Here is a 22,414-nt window from a genome sequence, read left to right as displayed (position 1 = left end):
CCAGTTCAGAGAACAGGAGTTCCTGGAAAAGGCATGATTCTCCCAGATGGCATATGACAGGAACATCATCTTCAGAGGCCATTGCTCTCTAGAGGTATCACGAAGGTTAACTATCACTTTGAGATAAGTTTTTCTCTTTCCCAACATGAAAATGGAAATCAATATTTTAGATTAGTTTGTAAAATCATAAAATGCAAAAGTAAGTTCTAAGTTAAAGCTATTAAGTAAAGCTATACTGAACTCTATACTATATTTCTAGCAAAGGTTCTAACAGCATGACTAAATCTAGCAAGCTCTCAAACCTTAATTGGGATATCATGCCCCAGCACTATCATGATCTTAAATAATGTTGTAACCCATGTAAGTGCTATAAAGAATTGGCACTGAAAGAAAAATATATAAACACACTGAAGGGTGAAAATAATGAGACGTTAAAATATTATTTTCAACTTAAAACAAAATAACAAGTAACATACCTAACAACTCTTGTTCTCATTGTGGTATTAGTTGGCCACTTGTTTTGAACAGACTTCTGCAAACATCCATAAATATATCTCAGTGTCCTGTAAAAATAATAGCCAGTTACTCATTCCATTAAAAAAACTTCGCAATTAAAACAGCTGTTCAGAAGCTGTATCTAGTCCAACCTCCTGCTTAATGCAGAATTATTATCAATGATAGATTTATTATTCAGACTGTTGTGGTTTAACCCGGCAAGCAGCTAAGCACCGCACAGTCGTTCACAGCCCCCCCTACACCTCCCACTGGGATGGGGGAGAGAATCAGGAGAGAAAAAAAAGTAAACACTTGTGGGTTGAGATAAAGACAGTTTAATAGGACAGAAAAGGAAGAGAAAGAATAATGATTATGATAATAATAACAATAATAACGTAGAAAGCAAGTGATGCACAATGCAATTGCTTACCACCTGCTGACTGATACCCATCCCATCCCTAAGCAGTGGTCCCCCCCGCCCCAGCCAGCCACTCCATATTAATTGTTCAGCATGACATCATATGGATCATATGGAATATCCCTTTGGCCAGTTTGGGTCAGCTGTTCTGGTTCTGTCCCCTCCCAACTTCTTGTGCACCCCCAGCCTCCTTGCTGGCAGGGCAGTATGAGGAGTAGCAAAGTCCATGACACTGTGTAAGCACTGCTTTGCAACAACTAAAACATCAGTGTGTTATCAGCGTTATTATCATCCTAAATCCAAATCACAACACTATACCAGCTTTAGGACTAAAATTAACTCGATCCTAGCCAAAACCAGGACAAAGACATAAACTTTACATTAATTTAACATCTGTTACGACAGTCCATATACAAAAGGCAGAGTCCTTGACTAATACACAATTCTAATTGTGCAATTCAGATTCTGATTATTCATATGTGAATAAAAACGTTTTATAATAAATTTGTTGCTTTTTTTCCCCACTTTTTAACTGAATGAATAACAATTTGTTTCCATAAATACATTTTAAGTGTTTAAAGGTAGTTAAGCAATAGTTTTCCCCTTTAAAAAAATACAACTTTTAATGCTTAATCTTTTCTTCACCAACACAAAAGAAACTTCTGTGCTACTCTGCTATTCTGTGGTGGGTTGATCCTAGCCAGCAGCTAATCACTTCCTCACTCTCCCTGTGCAGGATGGGGGAGAGAATAAGAAGGGCAAAAGGGAGAAAAATTCATAGGTCAAGATAAAACCAGTTTAAAAGGTGAAGAAAAAGCCATGCATGCAAATAAAGAAAAATATGGAATTCATTCACTAGTTCTGCTCCACAGGCAGATGTCTACCTACATCCTGGAAAGCAGGGCCTCAGCAAACAAAAAGTTACTTGGGAAGACAAATGGGAAACTTCATGCCCCTCCTCTAGTACCGTGCTAACAGATACACATCATTCTTGATCAGCTGACTTAGTAAGGTCAAACTTGGCTTGGCTTTTGGCTGTTCTAACTTGATATTTACATTTCCAGGTTTTAGTTTCTATATAAATTTATCCTGTGTTTCTGCTTTCTCCTATTGTTTTATGTTTGAATGTTACTCATTTAGGACATGAGTGCAAATAAGGTTAGTGAGGGAATGCACAACTTCTTGCATAAATAACTGTTTTAATTTAGATCTGCACCATTCTTGTTGCTTCAGAGTTTATCCTTAATTAGTCATTCCCAAAAGTTTTGATAGAAGACAGCCAGACACTCGATAACCTTTAAAGACTTATGTAAATTTTATATAAATCAATGTGAAAGGTGATGCTTTCTATTTAATGTTAAATAAATACAGATGTTACTTTGTAAACATCGGTCTGTATTTTATAAGAAAAATAAGGTTTATTCTGGTCTAATCATTCCACAAGAAATAGTCACATTACATTTCTGGCAAAGGTATTGTATGAAATTATATTGGTTTGCTAAAACGCGAGAGAACAATAATAAAAGATTGGTAGTGTTCAATAATATTTTTGGTTGCAGCTTCATAGTGTTTAATTGTTTCACAGTTGATTCCTGAGCTTTAAAAAAACAAACAGACAAAAAAAAAAAAAAACAACAAAAAAAAACAACTGCTGATTTCTCCCTTATTTACCAGCATCAAGAACAAGTGCTTAATAATACGGTGGATGGAAAAGAAATCTACAATACAATTCGTCGCAAAACAAAGGATGCTTTTTATAAAAATATTGTCAAAAAAGGTTATCTTCTAAAAAAAAGTGAGTTCTGTTGCTTCTATAAAATGTTTCTCTTAAAAAAAAAAAAAGCAGATTTGGATGCATGTTTTGTGTAGCACTGGTACCTAGTGGAGGCAAAATTGAAGTGAGCAAAAGGTTATAGAAAGTTATAGATATGAAAGGTTCTTTTTCCTTAAATTCACCAATATAAATACATAATACATAAAATGACACGTAATATAAAGTTCATTGGCAGTTCTTGCTGAAAAAAATCAGAGCAGCACAAAAACTAAGTGCCTTTCATCAAAGGTAATATTCAAACTCATTAAATGAAGTACACTTTTATAAAATTCATACTTAGTATGCAATTCATTTAAATTTAAGCTGATGGCATGAGTTAGAGAGCTAGATTAACGTAAATCAGTGCGTTCATTGGAGACCAGAGCTGGTTTAATTTTGTTATTCCAAGTTAGGTAATATGTGTAATTTAAAATGTGTATTCTGGGTAGTTCTGTACAGACGGAACTTAGTAGTAGTAGTTCTGTATAGACAGAACTATTAAAGTTCTGTCTAACACTGACACAGTCAACGTAATGTACAGTAATTGGATTAAAAGCTGCCTGACTCATCCCAATATATCCTTAAAGAATTGCCATTGAATAAGGTGTTGGAGTTCCAAGGAAGCTAGTCCCTTACCAAGTATCATGGTTTTATTTTTTTTTGTTTCCGCTAAAGCTGATTTTAATGATCAGCAATACAACAAACATTTAAAAATTAAACATAAATAAAAAATAATAATAATGTTTCTAGAAATGACGAAGACCGTAACTTAAACAATAAGTTCCAGATAATGGTCTGGATAGCGAGCAAAAATGAGAAAGAAGGCAAGCACTTAGATATAGTCAAATATAAAAGATGCGTTCAGAGGAAATAAAAACTAGATCCTCTGAATAAAGCAAGGAAAGCACCTCTTCTCTTGAGAGTGTTAATTCTGAGATAAGGTGTAGAGGGCTGTGGTAGAGTTGAGGAATTAGCTGAGAATAAACTTTTAAAAATAAATAAATAAATTTTTAGCTAAAAGGGATACTGAGATACTTTACATGTGCAAGCAGGAGTACTGAATAGGTATGGAGAGAGACACGTACCTGCATATAGAACAAAAAATTAATAAAAATCACTCTTCCATCTAGTAGAGTATGACTAGATGTTAAAGTAGGTTTTCCAAAACTGTGAGTTCTAGTCCTTGTTTATGAAGGTATGTGGTAGATCTATGATGATCAAGTTGAAAATTAATGCTGAATGCTTTTCTAAAAGGTACTGTGTCTTATGTTTTTACGTTTTTCTCTGAAACGTGGAACTGGCCAAATTCTTGGATATAGGTGTGTTTGGGTTCAGGTTTGGTTCTGATTCAAGTATGTGTATATTATGTTCCTATTTCTATTCTGTAGTGATACGGTTTTAAGATATCGTGATGCAATTTGTTATGCTGAGCAGTTAGTAAGAGTTTAGGAATAATTTTCTCATGTCAGGAGAAATCCGTTTCTTAATTTAAAATAGCTTTATTAATTTGGATTGTTTACAGCATCACACATTATTTGCGAACTGCATAGTCAGTCTTCTCATCGATATGAATGGAGTTGTCTGGGCAGCTCGTGCACTTGCTTAATCCTGTTGAGATTAATGAAAATGTTTAGAGAACCATCTACAATTGTACCCGAACATGTGAAGAGGGACTGTTTTTAGCTAGATGTTGCAGAAAACATTGCATATGCATACTGATATTACTGCTTAAGCATGGTTAACTGTATGTTGTTTTTCTGTTTGTATTTTGACAAAAACCTTACTGCCCTCTTTTTTCTTCATTTACAAAATTTATATTTTCTTTAAAACAATATTGTAACTTCCTACTTGCTTTTTTACAGGTAAGGGGAAGAGATGGAAAAACTTGTACTTTATATTGGAGGGAAATGATGCCCATCTTATTTATTTTGAAAGTGAAAAACGAGCCACAAAACCTAAAGGTTTAATAGACCTTAGTGTGTGTTCCATCTATGGAGTACATGACAGTTTATTTGGCAGGTACGACACTGATTTTTTAATGCTTGTACATGCAGCAGGGCAGTTAACTGCTAGTTTGAGGCATGTACAGTACATGGACAATATGTCAGTAATGAACAAGGTGGGTTTTTTTTGTTTGTTTGTTTGTTTTCTGATTGTGAAATGTAAGCATTGTGACTGTTGGTTTATATTGTGTTTTATTCCATAGTTGGTGTAGATTGCAAGAGTGTATGTAGACAGATTTAACTGAAAATGGTAACTTGTTAAGCCATGGCAACTTGATTGCTAGCAACTGTTCATAAACAAATTCTAGTAAGAAATTTTAGAACTTAGTCTTAAGATTGTCTTGTGTGTAATAATGATTTGGGCTATTGCATTGTCATTTTTCAATATTGTGTATTAATTGTTCCCCATTTTGTATTACAGGCATTAAAAAGATTATGAAGCAACTCTATTGAGGGTTTTAATCCTATTGAACCAAAAATTGACAAGATCAAGGATTTTGTCAATTCCAAAAGATCTGCATTCTTTTGCTGATAGGTATTAGAAAGCTAAATTGGGGGTTGAAACTACTCTGTGTTCAATGCTCTATACAGTCAAACATCAGAAATGTATTAGTTCAGTGTGAACTTTGATTTGGCAGATATCAAGAAATGGAGGCATTTGTCAATGCTACAAAGATTAATAAGCCTTATGGGTTTTGTTCTTTTATTAAGGCCAAACTGTTTTCAAATAGTAGTTCAGCACTTCAGCGAAGAGCATTACATCTTTTACTTTGCAGGAGAAACTCCAGAACAAACACAGGTGAGAGATTTTGTTGATAAATATAATTTTAAAAGCAATTTTTTTTTTGTCTTGTAATATTTAATATTTCCCTTCTGTAATAGAAATTTTGTTTAATATTTCCCTTCTGTAATAGAAAGCATGCCTACCACGGATGGTAGCTATGTCTACATTAACAAATATTACCATGCAAGTAGCAGATCTGTAAGGGAAATTGTTGATGCTGAGAACGTAGCTTTGGGGGTTTTACTTTGGACAAGTTTTAGTCTGGTCTCATGCACTGAACTCTCATTAGTTTCCCTAAAATATTTCTGGAGAATTATCTTTTGGAGTAGTTCAGTCCAAAAAAAATTTGTTTGCTCTCCAAGAATCTTCTATGTTATGAACCAAAGCATGGTAAGTGGGGAGTTTTCCTTCAAGAGTGCTTCTTGATGTGAACAAAAATGCTGATGCAAGTATGTCCAGCGATCAGAATTTGCTGAGCATTTTAGTTATTTGTCCTGACCATAAATTGGTGGTTGTTTATATTCTTGGGCACTGATTTTGCATGAAAAGTAAGATTTATTTATTTTTTAATTACTATCATTTAGTTATTAGCTCTCTAGCAATTAATGTTTGCAGATTAAAAATTGTAGGAGTGGAGCCTAATTCTCTAAAAGTCACCCACCGACAGAAGAACGTATGTAAGATGCGATAATGTTCTTAATCATTAAGTTGTTTTGGTATTCCATGGCTCTGAAATACCCGTGTTAGAAGTTAACCTTTGCATTTGATTTTATTTAAGAATGTACAGTAGGCAGAATATTCTGTCCTGTTTTCTGACCGTTTGGTATAATCTGCTTTTGGGTTAGACTTGCTTAACATTTAAGCTGTTCACTGCATTTATAGGATTTCATTTATAAAATTATTCTTGGTAAGGCACATCAATTGTTTTACAGATGCTTCCAATTTCAGAAGTTTCAGTTGTCTGTACCTTGTAAAATTTCATGGAAGAATAGTTTTGTTGGTATATTAAGGAAAACTTGCCAGTTTTCATATAATGTGGTAAATATCAAAGCAGATGTCCAATGGATTGCATGATGTCTTTGATGTTTGTACAAAACATTTGTGAATGTAATGTGAAGTGTAGCCTCATATACTAGTGTCACTGTACATGCCATGGTGCATTACTCATGCTAGTGTAAACTTTGGAATTTAAGGGGAAAACTTTTCTTGTTAGGAGGGGGAATAAAGAGGAGTATATATCTAGGAAATATTTATATTAATTTAGAGTATTTAGGAGGTTCTGTGGGTCTTCAATTGCTTTTCCTTATTTGGATAAGGAAACAAGCTACAAAAAAAAATGCATAGTTGAGAGTTCTTCCTTTTGTGGAAGGTTTTGAAAGCTAAAACTTCACTCACAAAGTGATTTACCTGAGAATAGCTCCAATATAGAATGTACTTGTATATTTTAAATGTGGAAGGTAATGTAAAGGATAAGACTGAAAATGTCTTTTTAATTTTTTTTTCTTTAATGACATTATTAAATTGTACTTTGTGTAGGCAGCAGATCTTTGAACTACTACACCTTTATGAATGTTACTCAAAGCCTAAATTTTGTGCTTTAGAAAAACTTACAAAATTTGGGAGTGGGGGATGAAAACACGAGAATGAGGCTATAGCATATCTTCTACCTTACAAAATATCCACTCTGCTCTCTGCATTTGTGAGCAGAGAGAATGGGGGTGTAGGTTATAATTTTCACTGTTTCTCTGTTAATGCTGCTTTGTTTTTGTTTGAAGCATATGCAGTAAAATATGACTGTGATACAGAAATGGACGAGAGAATGATCAGAACAGTTTGACTTGTCAACTGTTATTTTCTCAGAAGCACCTAAGTCTTGCTTCATTTTACATACTGTTTTTAATTTAATGTAATATCACTATTTTTGAAAATTGGTAAAGGTCACACTGTATATCCATTAGTAATGCTTAATATTTCTAGAAGAGAATCAGTTTTGTAAATTCTTTCTTTAGTTTTGCTGAGTAAAGATGAATTTTGCTTTAATATTCAAATTTCATAATTTGAACTGCATGCAAGTGGGTTTTTTTTTTCAATCTAAAGAAAACTTCAGATACTTCAATGTATTTTTATTTTTTAGACATGTCTGTTCTAGCGCAAGAAGGTGAGTCTGACTTCTTGTTACACTGTTCTGTGCCTTTCTGTCTTAGGACTGGATGAAGGCTCTGCAGATGTTTTGCAGTTTAAGAAAAAACAGTCCAGGGAAATCCAATAAACGTCTACGTCAGGTGAAGCTATATAAATAATGGGGGGGGGGGGGATTGTCTCCTTGTTGTAAAATGATGCTGATCTCAGAACTTTACTTTCAACAATAGCAAATCCTGCATGTACTTTCTTTCTTGGAGTTATGCAGTACCTTTGTTAAACCAACCGGAGTGAATTCCTGTTTGTTAACATAGAATGGCTTGGGTTGGAAGGGACCTTAAAGATCTAGTTCCAACCCCCTGCCACGGGCAGGGATGCCACCCACTAGATCAGATTGCCCAGGGACTCATCCAAGCTGGTCTTGAACACCTCCAAGGATGGGGCATCCACTACTTCTCTGGGCAACGTGGAGTGAAGAATTTCCTCCTAACCTCTAATCTAAATCTCCCCTCTTTTAGTTTAAAGCCATTCCCCTTTGTCCTGTCATTGTCTGCATGAGCAAAAAGTTATCCCCCTTTAGGTATTGAAAAGCTGCAATAAGGTCACCCCAGAGCCTTCTCTTCTTCAGGCTGAACAGCCTCAGCTCTCTCAGCCTTTCTTCATAGGAGAGGCACACCAGCCCAGTGGCGTGCTATCAACACAAATCTAAAACACAGCACCATATCAGCTGCTTTGAAGATAATTAACTCCATCCCAGCGAGAGCCAGCACAATCTCCACCACTTATTCCATACATTTGCATCATGCTCAAGTCCCACACTATCCACAATACATCCTCATTAATTACCACCCCCTTCCTGTCCTTTGACATATACACAGATATCATTCCCTTTGTCTATGGGAGGCCTCATTGAAATGTTTATAAAAGGGACGTTGAGTTCATTTAGTCTGTGACTTTGACTCCATCTGTTATGGTGGTCACTCAGGACAGGAGAGGCAACGTGTTGTGTCAAGTTATTGGGCACCAAAGCCAGCTCAAGTTGGCTTGCTGCTGCACTTGCCTGGCTTCTTCCAAGGCTCATCCTCCATTAGTTTGGGTGGTTCCTGTTACAGTACTTCCTATAACACACAACTCAAATCATGGATTACAGCAGTTTAAATGTATATCCACTACAATCTCCACCCCTTTTTCCCTTTGGACTATGCTACAGAGTTTAACACTGCAATGAACTCCCTCCCTTGCCCCTGCTCCAGCATGGATCCTCTGTGGGCTACGGTCCCTTTTGGGGGTCTACCTGCTCTGGCATGGACTTATGCACAGGCCACAGTCCCTTCACAGGTGTGCCCGCTCTAGCGTGGATTTATCCAGTTACTTTGACTCCAGTTCATACCGGAGTTCTAACATGTATGGTACAGGTGCACTCGACTTTGTTCAGGCCTTGATAGTCCACAGTTAGCCTCCACTCTCCATCCGACCTTCACGCTGGACATATGGGACTACTAAAGGGTGAGCAAGTCTTCCTGAGCACTCCTGGGCTCCCCAGTCAATGAATCAGCTCATGGATGGGAACCAGGCAATCTCGGTGCATTATTGCCACTGATTCACTGTCATAGTAACAATTGGCACCTGCTGTTCTTTGACATGCAGCAACCTCACAACAGAAGAGTTTGGAAAAGGTAGACGGCTGTACAGCTGGGTAGAGCTCTTCTCTGTACCCAGGGCAACCACACCAAAAGCCTGCCAGTACCCTTCTGGATCCCATCCTATAGGAAGGATGCACAGGGCCTCCAGGACAGTCACAGTGGAGTGCTTTTGTCACTCATTCCCAGTTAGGCTCACTTTGGCCTCCAATACAGTTAGCTGCTGGGATTCCCCTGTCACTCCAGAAATACCGATGGGTTCTGCCCCTTTATAGCTTGATGGCATTACGGTACACTGTGCACCAGTGTCCACTAGAGCCTTATACTCCTGTGGGTCTGATGCGTGAGGCCATTGAGTCCACACAGACTAATAAACCTGGTTGTCCCTTTCCTCCAGCTGGCTGGAGGCAGGGCGCCTCTAATCCTGGTCATTGCATTTGAATTCATTACTTGCTTCTTGTAAATGTGAATCGAATGTCCCTCCACTATAACCAGGAGTAAACTCAACCCATCTACTCTGTCTGGAGAACTGCCCAGTAGAAACTGGAACAGTAATTATCCTGGAAGAACACCCTTTTGTGATTGTTTTTCCTTGCAACTCACATACCCGTGCTTCTAGTATCAAGGTAGATTTATCATCCCACTTCCTCTCCTCATTTCCTCCCCGCGGTCACACATAAAACCACAGGGTGGCACGTGGTGTGCACCCACGATACCCTTTCCCTTGAACAAAAAAGGCTGATTCCTAATAGCTGAGATACTGGCCGGTATGAAAAGGGAGGAAGTCATTCTCTTTGAGTTGCTGGACTTCTTGGAACAGTTTCTCTACAGCTGAGATACAGGCCCATAGGAAGGAAGAAAGATTCTCTTCTAATTGCCAGAGTTGGCTGGCCACTACATCCACTGTTGGTGCCTCTGTGTCTCATTATCACCAGAGTACTTGCGGATGATGATGGTGCACTCTGTACAATCTTCTGCCTCATGGACCGTGTGCTCTGGACTTCATCTGGGTCTTTGGATACCTGATCATTGTCCAGGTTGCTATAGATTGCCTCCACCATAGCTAATTCGCTCAGGTACTTTATACTTCTCTTCATAGTTGTCCACTTGCCTGGGTGACGTACGACATCTTCCTTGAAGGGATACCTTTCCTTCACGCCTGACAGGAGTTGCCTACAGAGGCTGAGGGCTTGTGCCTCTTTTCCAATCACTTTGTCAATGGCCCTTTCCCTAGAGGGATCCCAGCTGCTTGGCTTCCCCGTGTTCCTGGCTACTGGCCCCCTTATCCCAGCACTGGAGCAGCCAGGTGATTCACCTGGACAACAGCTGAAATCTTTTCGCAAATCTCGCAGCGGTTTCTGACTCATAGAATGTCTTGGCTTGGAAGGGACCTTAAAGATCATCTAGTTCCAACCCCCCTGCCATGGGCAGGGTTACCAACCACTAGAGCAGGCTGCCCAGAGCCGCATCTAGCCTGGCCTTGAATGCCTCCAGGGATGGGGCATCCACAACCTCTCTGGGCAACCAGGCTCAAGTGTTTTTGTCATAGTTCTCCCAGGTAAAAAAAAAAAAAAAAAAAAAAAAAAAAAAAAGTAGCGATAAACAGCACAGCAAAGTGCAAGAGCCGAAATCAGCCATTAAGAGCTCCTGGAATTTGATGTACAGCAAGAGAGGGAGGAAGCCACAGAGCACATGAGGGAACAAATAAACAAACTAGTGTCCAGAACAGACAAAGCAACACTGTGACCAGCAACAAGTAACATCTTTCCAAGTAACAGCTAAACAGCTATAACTATAAATTCAGTCTAGCATGCACTGATCAAATCTATCATCTCCTCTAACCTCTTGAGCCTCATGTAGAGTGCCAAAAAGGACTGCAGTGAGTTGACCCCAGTCAACAGCCAACTGGGTTAGAATGCTCTAACTGCAAACACCAACTCCTTCTTCTTCCTTTTCCTCCAAGCTTTTATTGCTGAGCATGACATCATATGGTATGAAATACCCCATTTCAGTTTTGGTCAGCTGTCCTGATTGTGTGCCCTCCCAAACTCTTGTGCACCCCCAGCCTACTCATTTCTGACAGCAGAGTGGTAAAGAGGAGGAAAAAGAAGGAAACACGGACAGCACCATAAGGCTACTATGAAGAAAATTAACTCCATCCCAGCCAGACCCAGTAAGCATTGCAAAATTCAGCATTTTGATTAAAAGCTAAAGATAGGGAAAGAAAATTGATAGTGTTCTGCACTTTTTATTTGGCAGTAAACTACGAAGACAAGTTATTTTAGCTTGCATTTTTTTTTTTTTAAAAAAAGGAACATAATAACCTGTGCATTTCCCTGATAGACATAAGTAAGCACAGCAGGGTGTCATTCTACCACCACCCATTTGTATTTTTAATGCTATTAATAATTCCATCTTTTTCACAGAGTAGGAGGACTTGAAAGAATTGGTAACCAGCTTAAATATGTACAACTGTCTACTAACTAGTGCTATTTTCTACCTCTTCAAGGAAATAATATATTGATTTTTTTGTTTATTCTTTTACTGACCCCTTAGATCTAGTAGCTTCTACCTCAAAGAAAAGCACGTGTACTAGCCAAAAGCTTTTGTGCAAAATGCACGATTCATTCAAGTGTTTGGTTAGGTTTATTCCTGTCTATATTTGTGGTGGTTTTACCGTGCTGGGCAGCTAAACACCACAACCACTCTCTCACTCCCCCTCCTTAGATGAGGAGGGGAAGAAGTAAAGCAAAGAACAACTCAGGGGTTGAGATAAGGATAATTTAATTAAAGGGAAATAATTATAATAAAAAAAGATTATTATGAACTAAACAATTTAAAGGGAAAAAAAGGGAAAGGGGGAAAGGGAGGGAGAAAAGGAAAAAAAAGGGAGGAATACAAACAAATAAAATAAATTAAGGCTATGTGGAAGTGCAGAGGAAAGAAATTACTCTCTACTTCCCACAAATGAGTGATGCTTGACCACGTCCTTGAAGCAGGGCCTCAACGCACGCAGCCGGTGTTCGGGAGGAGGACCGACGTTTTCATGAGAGCCCACCCCTCCCCTCTTCTTCCTGTTTCCACCTTTTATTGCTGAGTGTGACATCGTATGGTATGCAATATCCCTTTGGTTGGTTTAGGTCAGCTGCCCTGGTGATGTTTCTCTCCTCACTTTTTGCCCACCCCCTAGGAGGGTTAGAGAGAGTCCTGATGCTGTGCCAGCACTGCTCAGCAGTAGACACAACACTGGTGTGATACCACTGCTGTTCTAGCTACAAGTGCAGAGCACAGCACTGTATGGGCTGCTGCAGGGAAAGTTAACTCCCCAGCCAGACCCAGTACAATATTCCTCTGCTCATGTAACAGTTCTAAAGTATCACAGAATCATAGAATGGCTTGGGTTGAAAAGGACCTTAAAGACCATCTAGTTTCAACCCCCCTGCCATGGGCAGGGTTGCCAACCACTAGAGCAGGCTGCCCAGAGCCGCATGCAGCCTGGCCTTGAATGCCTCCAGGGATGGGGCATCCACAACCTCTCTGGGCAACCTGTTCCAGTGCCTCACCACCCTCTGAGTGAAAAACTTCCTCCTAATATATTACCTAAATCTCTCCTGTCTTAGTTTAAGGTGTCAGGATTGGGATAGAAACCCATGCCTCCATTGGAGACTGCGTAGTTAGTCTATGAACTGATTAGAATAAGATGAACCAATAAGAACACCACTTTCTGGTGCAATTTAACTCTCACAAATAAGAATTTTCAAGTACAAATTTGAACACAAAATTGCAAACTTACGGAGGTAGTATCTCTGCAGCCATGAATATTTTCTCCACCAATTCTGAAAGTATACTGAGTAGATGTGCCAAATTAGTGTTTATATCTTCATTTTTTTCTAATTTTGAGGGATTTAACTAAAATGAAAAGAGAAAAAGACAAAGTTTCTTCTCTTGAATATAGCTTCATATATAACTTGACAACATTACACAATGAATACTTTTTCAAACTAAATATTATACTGCTGTACAAATTTCAGACTTCTACAGGGCTTCCAGATCTGCTTGAAGGGCTAGCAAGGAAATTAATATGAAAAAGCAATGCTTTTAAGTTCTAGCACACTATGCTTCTAAAATCATAGACATGTAACACTATCCATAACTACCTTTTTTTTTAAAAAAAAAAACACACACCTACATCTATTTTCATATCTTTTAATCCAATCTTCTGAGGATCCCTCATCCTTTCCATAACTAAGTTGAATTGAAACAGAAGTTAGGAGTATAGTTTAAAAAAAAAAAAAATAAGAGAGGATCTACAACAAGGTGTTAATATAAGGGAGTTTTAAAATAAAACTACAATCAGACATTGACTTCTAGACTATCTGGAGCTTACCAAAAGTTATTTACATTAGGGCATTCAGTAACTGTTAGAAAATAACCTACAACTGCTAAAGAATAAATACATAATTTAAATACATTTGAGTTAAACTTATTTAAAAGTGATATTATGAACATTGTTCAAGACAATATTTTAAAAAATTTCATAAGTATTTCAGTTCCTGTATTACTCATATAAATGAAATTATTTCTGAAGGATTAATAAATGCTTCCAAAACAAACAAACAAAACATAACTAGTAGATCATTTTAACAAATCAAAATGTAAAAACAAAACAAAAAAAATCAACACATAATTAAAGATATCACCTCACAGGACTGCTTGCTCTCCATTATCTTTAATATACAGTCTTTCAGTGCATGGTGAACAAAACGTGTTGCTGTGGCTTTCATATACTGCTCCATAAGTGTACTTGCTAAAGTGGTGGCACGAAACAAAGTAGTAGCTTCATCTGGAAAAACAAAGAAAAAAAAAAGATGAAACTGAAAAGTTGAGAAAAGGAGACAAAAAAAGCAGAGGAAAAATATGTTGTCCTCAGTTTGATATGCCTCTCTTAGTTAAGGGAGGAAACAGAAACAAAGACATGGGAGTCCTTCCCTCCCCAGTTCCAGTAAATGTCAGTGTAATTAGTACAGTACCTTCCATGCTTATTTCCTTGTCATTTAGTGTTCTTAACAATAGTGACTCAAGCTTTTCATGAAGAAAAATCTTCAATAAAATGCCAGCCAAGAGTGTTCTATCCTGTCCACAAACATGTGATAAGGCATAGACTACATGCAACTCTTTCTGAAGTATGAGCTGAAAAAAAAACCAAAATAATGTTCAGAAACTTCTCCTAACATGACAGCTTTGGAAAAATGGATATTATACATCTATAGTGACATAAAGATATCACTACAAATACTACTTAATGTATTAGTGTTACTGAAATCTCTCTCAAACAGAGAAAATTAATTTTGACAGAAATTGGGGAAACAAACTTAATACCTCTTTAAACTCACTATACTCCTCTTCTGGCATGATCTTCTCCATAGAATATCGTGCTCGAACACGCAAAGATCCTGGCTCAATACCCTTTAGTGGTATATGGGAACTGAGTTGAAACCACTCATCTGTTGCATGTCCTTTCTGTAATCGGCTTAATTGGCAACGCATAAACACTTCAGGAAAAAAGCATTAAGTAGGTTATTTTCAGCAAACAGTGATAGAAGTGAATTTTAAAAAGTTTATTTTCAGCATGTCATCTTCTTTCATCAAAAGAGTATTAATAAAAGTAATCAAAATTTGTGCCATCAAATATATTAACAGACTATCCCTTAGATGATTTAGCACTCCTGTAAACTGAAGATGAAATATAAAACATGTTGTAAATAATGTATACATATACATTCCTAAATGCAACAGATATTAATATAGTTTTCTTTGTAACACCCAAATAGTGGAAAAAGTAAATACAAAACACCCCCACAAAAAGCCAAACAACACAAAACTACCTAACAAACCTAGGCAGCATCAGAAATTTAAAACAGGTAGTGTGATTAGAATTCACCGCATTCTTTAAAGCCTTGGGCTCATACTTCTATCAGTTCTGATCTTGAATCACTTTGTTACTATTTTAACTTATTTATTATTAGCATTACTACATTTTTCCCAAATGTTGCCATATGTATTTCTTTAATACTTCAGAAATCCCAGGTTAAGGCTGTAACAGTGTAGGCAAGACATATAAAAAATCATTCCCAGACAGCTTACTGCCCAAATCAACCCAAGAATGACAAAATCATTAATTCATTTTTTTTTTTTTTGGTGGTGTTGGTACCTAAAGTTACCAAGCAATAACCTGTACAAGCCTATTCAACCATAACTGAAAGTCTGGTCTGACAGCTAAGTATTAAGCTGCAGCAGTCAGACCACTGACCATTCTAAAATAAGCACATGCTCTCCTGAACTGAGTTATTTCACATGGAAAGGGTCCAGATGCTTGCAGAGACAACATTCTACCTATGAAAAATACCCAGTGTTTCAAGAGGGGATACACGGTTTGTGTTCCACATTTAGCTTGTCATTTAGCCATGTTAGACTGTCTGGAAGTTCCTTTTTCTGCGCCTCTTAATGTGATCTACTTTTACTGAAGTCCCTCACATAAAAATAAATCCGAAATTAAATAATAATGGAAAAACACATACCATACAACACCCCCCCCCAAAGAACAACCAAAAAACCCATACCACCTCATACCAACCACACCACACTTATTTTTCACTTTTCTACAAAGCCTTGCAGAAATGAACAATTCTAGTAGACTTTCTACTGTTACGATTCTATGATATATGTTGAGACATCGTTTGCATAATCAGAAAATGGAACAGAATAACATCACATTTATAATAGACTCTTCATATTTCATATTCTTCGGAGTTGATGTACTGATAAGGTAACACATTCAAGTCAGTCGAGTAGCGGGTAAACAAATTCATTATCTGCTACTTATCACAAGTGTGGATAGGACTGTCTTTAGACCAGATTAAAAAAAAAATGACTTTCCCAGAATATTACTTCAGAGCACAGCTCATGTCCACAACTGAGCAATGCGCTTCATTCCTGTTTTGCTTGCACATATAAGTCATGTATCTCATTGACAGGAACAGTGAAATGATACACAATTTAGAATAATCTGATGATTTAATTTTTCCCATGGTTATACAGTATACTTACTAGCGATAATACAAATCCTATGATCTTGCTTTGATCTTAAAAGATCAAAACAGAAATATTGATATATGGATTACAGAATAGTAGTTATAATTTATATTCAAATACTTTAAAGGAACACTTTCTCCTACTTAGCAAATTATGTTGAATCATTAGGTTACATTCATTAAGAGACTGCCATTAGTTGAAAATTTAAGGACATTTACACTTTGCACATTACAAATAGAAAATACAAATGTTCAGAAAAACATCAGTAGTTGATCCCTTCTCTTCAAGCACAGTTAAGAACTATATACAACAATCTTGATCCAAGAATCAGAATATTTTAAATGATTAATATTAGCACAAAAAAGAAAACAGAAAAGAAAAGCACTTGGAACAAATCTTGGAAGGGAGAGGTGTCTGCACTGCAGGCAACGAGAGAGAAAGTAAAGGGTTGAAGTTACACAATACCTTGAATAAAAGAAAGCCTAAAAAACCACGTTGTGTGGTTGAGAAAGCTTTTTTTTTTCTTTTTGAAATCTGGTAAGTCTTAACATCTTATTAAGAGTTTGTTGGAATAGAAGAATAGAAACAAAACAACTGAAGAAGCTGTATAGACAACAGGAGGAAAGTAAATTCTTGGGAACATCTATAAGAGGCAGAAGGAAACACCATCCTTTTTGATTCAAAGTGATGATACTGAGGTAACTTTAGTTATAAGGCCAAGAGTGGTACATGGAAGGTACACAAGATGACGCAGAAACAAGGTGGGGATATGACATAGGACCGAGACAACTTTTGTTCTATAGACTGCTGAGTTGGATTTTTTGTTTATTTTTAAGCAAGGAAAGTACTAGCTTTCCTCCCTCTTTCTCACTGGAAGCAACAAAGTCTGTAAAGGACAACAAATTCTACACAGTAAGGATTGAATCAGATTAAAGATATTAAGTTAGTGAAAATTCACATCTTATAGGGCAGATTAATTATGACAGCTTCTCTTTCTTCTTGTTTTTGCATATTTTTGTAAACATTGTCACAATATAATAAAATAGGTATTCTGGAATAGAGCTACAAAAGCCATCAGATATATAGAATTGGATTATTGTGCATTTTACTACTAAAAATATGTATGTTATTATGCAAAAATAAATGCAGTCAGTAACATATTCAAAACAAAATATACAGCTGTATGGATGGTAACCACAGAACATACTTAATTGCTTTGTAACCATATTTGAAAAGAGCAATGAAAATTGCACAAAGTATCCATTTTTGCAATATATATTCTTCTTTTACAGAAAAATACTTACATATATCTGGATCTTTACTTTTCTTTGTTTTGTTACTAAGACTTATCTCAAATCTATTAATATCAGATGAAAGATCACTAGGAGAAAAGACAGAAAGCCTTAATTAATACCATACTTCTCCAACTTTTAATCTTATTCTAAAAGTTATTTAAACCTGAGTTCTCATGATCAGCTAGACATTTATATTAACATAGATATTTAGGTGCATACATAAAATTCTACCCATGCATTTGTGACTGAAAGATGCCTGCTATATAGCCATGCATGCAGTATTTTTAAAAAAGCTTATGAAAAACAGTAGAGTGTAAAGAATCTTCGAAGTTGCATTGCATTTTAGTGAAATTCAGGAATTTGATAGGAAAGACTTACTCAAAGACAAATTCTTCTGACCATACAGGGTTCTGCCCTTCCCTGATATGTGTTTTTGCTACCTGGACACTGTTCAGGTAGATGTTACAATACGGATTAGTAAAATGTTTTACTGGGAGTGTATGAGCTTCTTCTACATGCAAAATAAGACTGCTGACCTAAAGAAAATACAAAAAAATATATTTCTAAATAAATAAAATAAACAAATAAACAAACAAACAAATACCCCCCCCACACACACGTGAAGGTTTAATGTCAAGATACAAATATAAAATGCAAACTACAATTTCCTAATTGAAAGAACAAGAAACAGGAGTAATGGAACAAGATTTTAAGAGCAACTCAAATAACAACTGAAAATAAATCTCCAGCACCATAGCTTTAACTCATTTTTTCCTTTTAAAAGCCACAATATGAGACATCAAGTTTTACAAGTGTTAACTTCTCTATACATAGAAAATTCTACTGAAGTCAGAGACCTGTATCTCAAATAAGAGCCATGGACAGTTCCAAACCCAATGCCATATCTGGTGCTTTCCTAACAGATTACACAGAATTCCCTTATTCAACACACTGCACTGTTTTCTCCCTGTTCAAAGGGGGATACTAATCTGTACTATAGATTCTCAAAATAATAGCAACCCAATTTCCAGAAAATGAAAAGCAAACTCTGAAATCATTTACATTAAATGTTTTAAGCGGTCTTTTATTTTACAAATTTCTGAATTGCATACAGTTCATAGATTAATCTGACATCTACTAATATCAGCTCAAGTAAAATTAGACAAATACAGGAAATATCACACTTGAAAGGGTCAACATTCCATTTAAATTCAAATATTCAGTAACAGAATTTTCAAAGGACAGTTCAAACATTGAAAAGATCTTTATATAACAATTCAGAATAAAGTTTCCTTAAAGTCCCTTAGACATAAAAATTTTTACTTAGCAAACAGCACTGTTTAGCAGACATGGACCAAATGACGTCCATAGGTCCCTTCCAATTTAAACCACTCTGTGAAACACTGGAGACTTATTTTCCTTTATACTTTGGAAAACGTGCAAACTAATTCACGTAGCACCTGCTTCACTTTCTGAGGAATACCGCCCCACCCCCAATGGTGTAGGGCTTGAAACCTTGAAATCTCAAGAGGCATGGAATCTTGTTGAAGTGAAAGAATGCTTGAAGAAAGGATGCCTATATATCAGAGACACAAATTTTTAGCACTGTGCTGGGACCTGGCCTACTCCTACTGATCCTCTGGCACTTGCTTGAAGGGCTCAAGAGGGTCTCTGGATATGAAGACTTATAAATGCATACTGGCTAAGCCAGTGATCTAACCCTCAGCTGTAACAGTTGCTCCTATAGTCTAGAAGAAACAATGGAAGTGGAGGTTGTCTCAGTTAGCAGGGAAAGAAAAAGCTCCTTCTGAGAGGGAGCAGGATGAAGAATCAAAAGAGGCAGCCTGCACTGCAGCAGAGCAATTGCAAGAACAGGAAGGGGATGAGACAGAAATCATAAACGAGTCCTTTGCTTCAGTCTTCACTGCCAGTCAGGCTTCCCACATCTCTTGAATCCCTGAACCTCTAGGTGAGGGTTGGGGGAGCAAAGTCCCTCCCAATGAAAGCAAAGAGCAGGTTCAAGACCACCTGATGAATCTGAACAGATACAAATCTGTGGGGCCCGATGGCATGCATCCCAGTGTCCTGAGGGAACTGGCTGATGTAGTTGACAAGCCTCTCTCCATCATATTTGAAAAGTCCTGGCAGTCAGGCAAAGTCCCTGGTGACTGGAATAAGGGAAACATCACTCCCATTTTGAAAAAAGGTAGAAAGGAAGACCCAGGGAACTACAGACTGGTGAGCTTCACCTCTGTGCCTGGGAAGATCATGGAACAGATCCTCCTGGAAGCAATGTCAAAGCACATGCAGGACAAGGTGATCCGAGACAGCCAGCATAGCTTCACCAAGGGCAAATCGTGCCTGACCAATCTGGTGGTCTTCTATGATGGAGTGAGATACAAAAGAAGGAAGGGTTGCCATCCAAAGGGACCTGGACAAGCGTGGGAAGTGGGCCCATGTGAACCTAATGAGGTTCAACAAGGCCAAGTGCAAGGTGCTGTACCTGGGTCGGAGGAAACCCGGACATGAATACAGACTGGGAGAAGAACACATTGAGAGCAGCCCTGCAGAGAAGGACTTGGGGGTTGTGGTGGACAAAAAGCTTGACATGAGCCAGCAGTGCACGCTTGCAGCCCAGAAGGCCGACTACATCCTGGGCTGCATCAACAGAGGCATGGCCAGCAGGTTGAGGGAGGTGATTGTCCCCCTCTACTCTGCCCTTGTGAGGTCCCACTTGGAATACTGTGTCCAGGTCTGGGGCTCCCAGCACTAGGATGTGGACCTGTTAGAGAGGGTCCAGAGGAGGGCCACAAAGATGATCAGAGGGCTGGAGCACGTCTGCTATGAAGAAAGGCTGACAGAACTGGGGCTGTTCAGCCTGAAGAAGAGAAGGCTCTGGGGAGACCACATTGCAGCCTTTCAGTACTTGAAGGGGGCTCATACAAAGGATGGAACAGCTTTTTACCTGGGCAGATAACGATAGGACAAGGGGGAAGGGCTTTAAAGTAAAAGAGTGGGAGACTTAGATTAGAGGTTAGGAGGAAATTCTTCACTCAGAGGGTGGTGAGGCACTGGAACAAGTTGCCCAGAGAGGTTGTGGATGCCCCATCCCTGGAGGCATTCAAGGCCAGGCTAGATGCGGCTCTGGGCAGCCTGCTCTAGTGGTTGGTAACCCTGCCCATGGCAGGGGGGTTGGAGCTAGATGATCTTTAAGGTCCCTTCCAAGCCAAGCCATTCTATGAGTCAGAAACCGCTGCGAGATATGCGAAAAGATTTCAGCTGTTGTCCAGGTGAATCACCTGGCTGCTCCAGTGCTGGGATAAGGGGGCCAGTAGCCAGGAACACGGGGAAGCCAAGCAGCTGGGATCCCTCTAGGGAAAGGGCCATTGACAAAGTGATTGGAAAAGAGGCACAAGCCCTCAGCCTCTGTAGGCAACTCCTGTCAGGCGTGAAGGAAAGGTATCCCTTCAAGGAAGATGTCGTACGTCACCCAGGCAAGTGGACAACTATGAAGAGAAGTATAAAGTACCTGAGCGAATTAGCTATGGTGGAGGCAATCTATAGCAACCTGGACAATGATCAGGTATCCAAAGACCCAGATGAAGTCCAGAGCACACGGTCCATGAGGCAGAAGATTGTACAGAGTGCACCATCATCATCCGCAAGTACTCTGGTGATAATGAGACACAGAGGCACCAACAGTGGATGTAGTGGCCAGCCAACTCTGGCAATTAGAAGAGAATCTTTCTTCCTTCCTATGGGCCTGTATCTCAGCTGTAGAGAAACTGTTCCAAGAAGTCCAGCAACTCAAAGAGAATGACTTCCTCCCTTTTCATACCGGCCAGTATCTCAGCTATTAGGAATCAGCCTTTTTTGTTCAAGGGAAAGGGTATCGTGGGTGCACACCACGTGCCACCCTGTGGTTTTATGTGTGACCGCGGGGAGGAAATGAGGAGAGGAAGTGGGATGATAAATCTACCTTGATACTAGAAGCACGGGTATGTGAGTTGCAAGGAAAAACAATCACAAAAGGGTGTTCTTCCAGGATAATTACTGTTCCAGTTTCTACTGGGCAGTTCTCCAGACAGAGTAGATGGGTTGAGTTTACTCCTGGTTATAGTGGAGGGACATTCGATTCACATTTACAAGAAGCAAGTAATGAATTCAAATGCAATGACCAGGATTAGAGGCGCCCTGCCTCCAGCCAGCTGGAGGAAAGGGACAACCAGGTTTATTAGTCTGTGTGGACTCAATGGCCTCACGCATCAGACCCACAGGAGTATAAGGCTCTAGTGGACACTGGTGCACAGTGTACCGTAATGCCATCAAGCTATAAAGGGGCAGAACCCATCGGTATTTCTGGAGTGACAGGGGAATCCCAGCAGCTAACTGTATTGGAGGCCAAAGTGAGCCTAACTGGGAATGAGTGACAAAAGCACTCCACTGTGACTGTCCTGGAGGCCCTGTGCATCCTTCCTATAGGATGGGATCCAGAAGGGTACTGGCAGGCTTTTGGTGTGGTTGCCCTGGGTACAGAGAAGAGCTCTACCCAGCTGTACAGCCGTCTACCTTTTCCAAACTCTTCTGTTGTGAGGTTGCTGCATGTCAAAGAACAGCAGGTGCCAATTGTTACTATGACAGTGAATCAGTGGCAATAATGCACCGAGATTGCCTGGTTCCCATCCATGAGCTGATTCATTGACTGGGGAGCCCAGGAGTGCTCAGGAAGACTTGC

At 38.6% G+C, this 22,414-nt stretch overlaps 1 protein-coding gene and 1 long non-coding RNA gene across 7 annotated transcripts in view; one reads left to right on the top strand and one right to left on the bottom strand.

The window, feature by feature from the left end:
- LOC311426264 (ras GTPase-activating protein 1) overlaps positions 1 to 22,414 on the bottom strand; it is a 138,075-nt gene that overhangs the window by 36,271 nt on the left and 79,390 nt on the right. For all 6 annotated transcript variants that reach the window (XR_014686646.1, XM_084502501.1, XM_084502502.1 and 3 more), the window contains exons 14-20: positions 18,058 to 18,215; positions 17,689 to 17,765; positions 14,672 to 14,844; positions 14,323 to 14,482; positions 13,993 to 14,135; positions 13,086 to 13,201; positions 477 to 563 (exon numbers count right to left, since the gene is read on the bottom strand). Coding sequence is in view for 5 of the 6 variants with exons in the window: in XM_084502501.1 (XP_084358627.1) it covers positions 477 to 563; positions 13,086 to 13,201; positions 13,993 to 14,135; positions 14,323 to 14,482; positions 14,672 to 14,844; positions 17,689 to 17,765; positions 18,058 to 18,215 (914 nt within the window). In the remaining variant the exon portion in view is untranslated. The remainder of the gene's footprint in view (positions 1 to 476; positions 564 to 13,085; positions 13,202 to 13,992; positions 14,136 to 14,322; positions 14,483 to 14,671; positions 14,845 to 17,688; positions 17,766 to 18,057; positions 18,216 to 22,414) is intronic.
- Positions 2,299 to 7,797, top strand: LOC311426380. The gene is made up of 4 exons (XR_014686688.1): positions 2,299 to 2,708; positions 4,589 to 4,745; positions 5,441 to 5,528; positions 7,718 to 7,797. It is a non-coding gene; the product is annotated as an uncharacterized lncRNA (long non-coding RNA).

Source organism: Aythya ferina (genome assembly GCF_964211825.1).
Source record: "Aythya ferina genome assembly, chromosome: W".
NCBI classification, from domain to species: Eukaryota; Metazoa; Chordata; class Aves; order Anseriformes; family Anatidae; genus Aythya; species Aythya ferina.
This window is presented reverse-complemented; position numbering and strand designations above follow the sequence as displayed.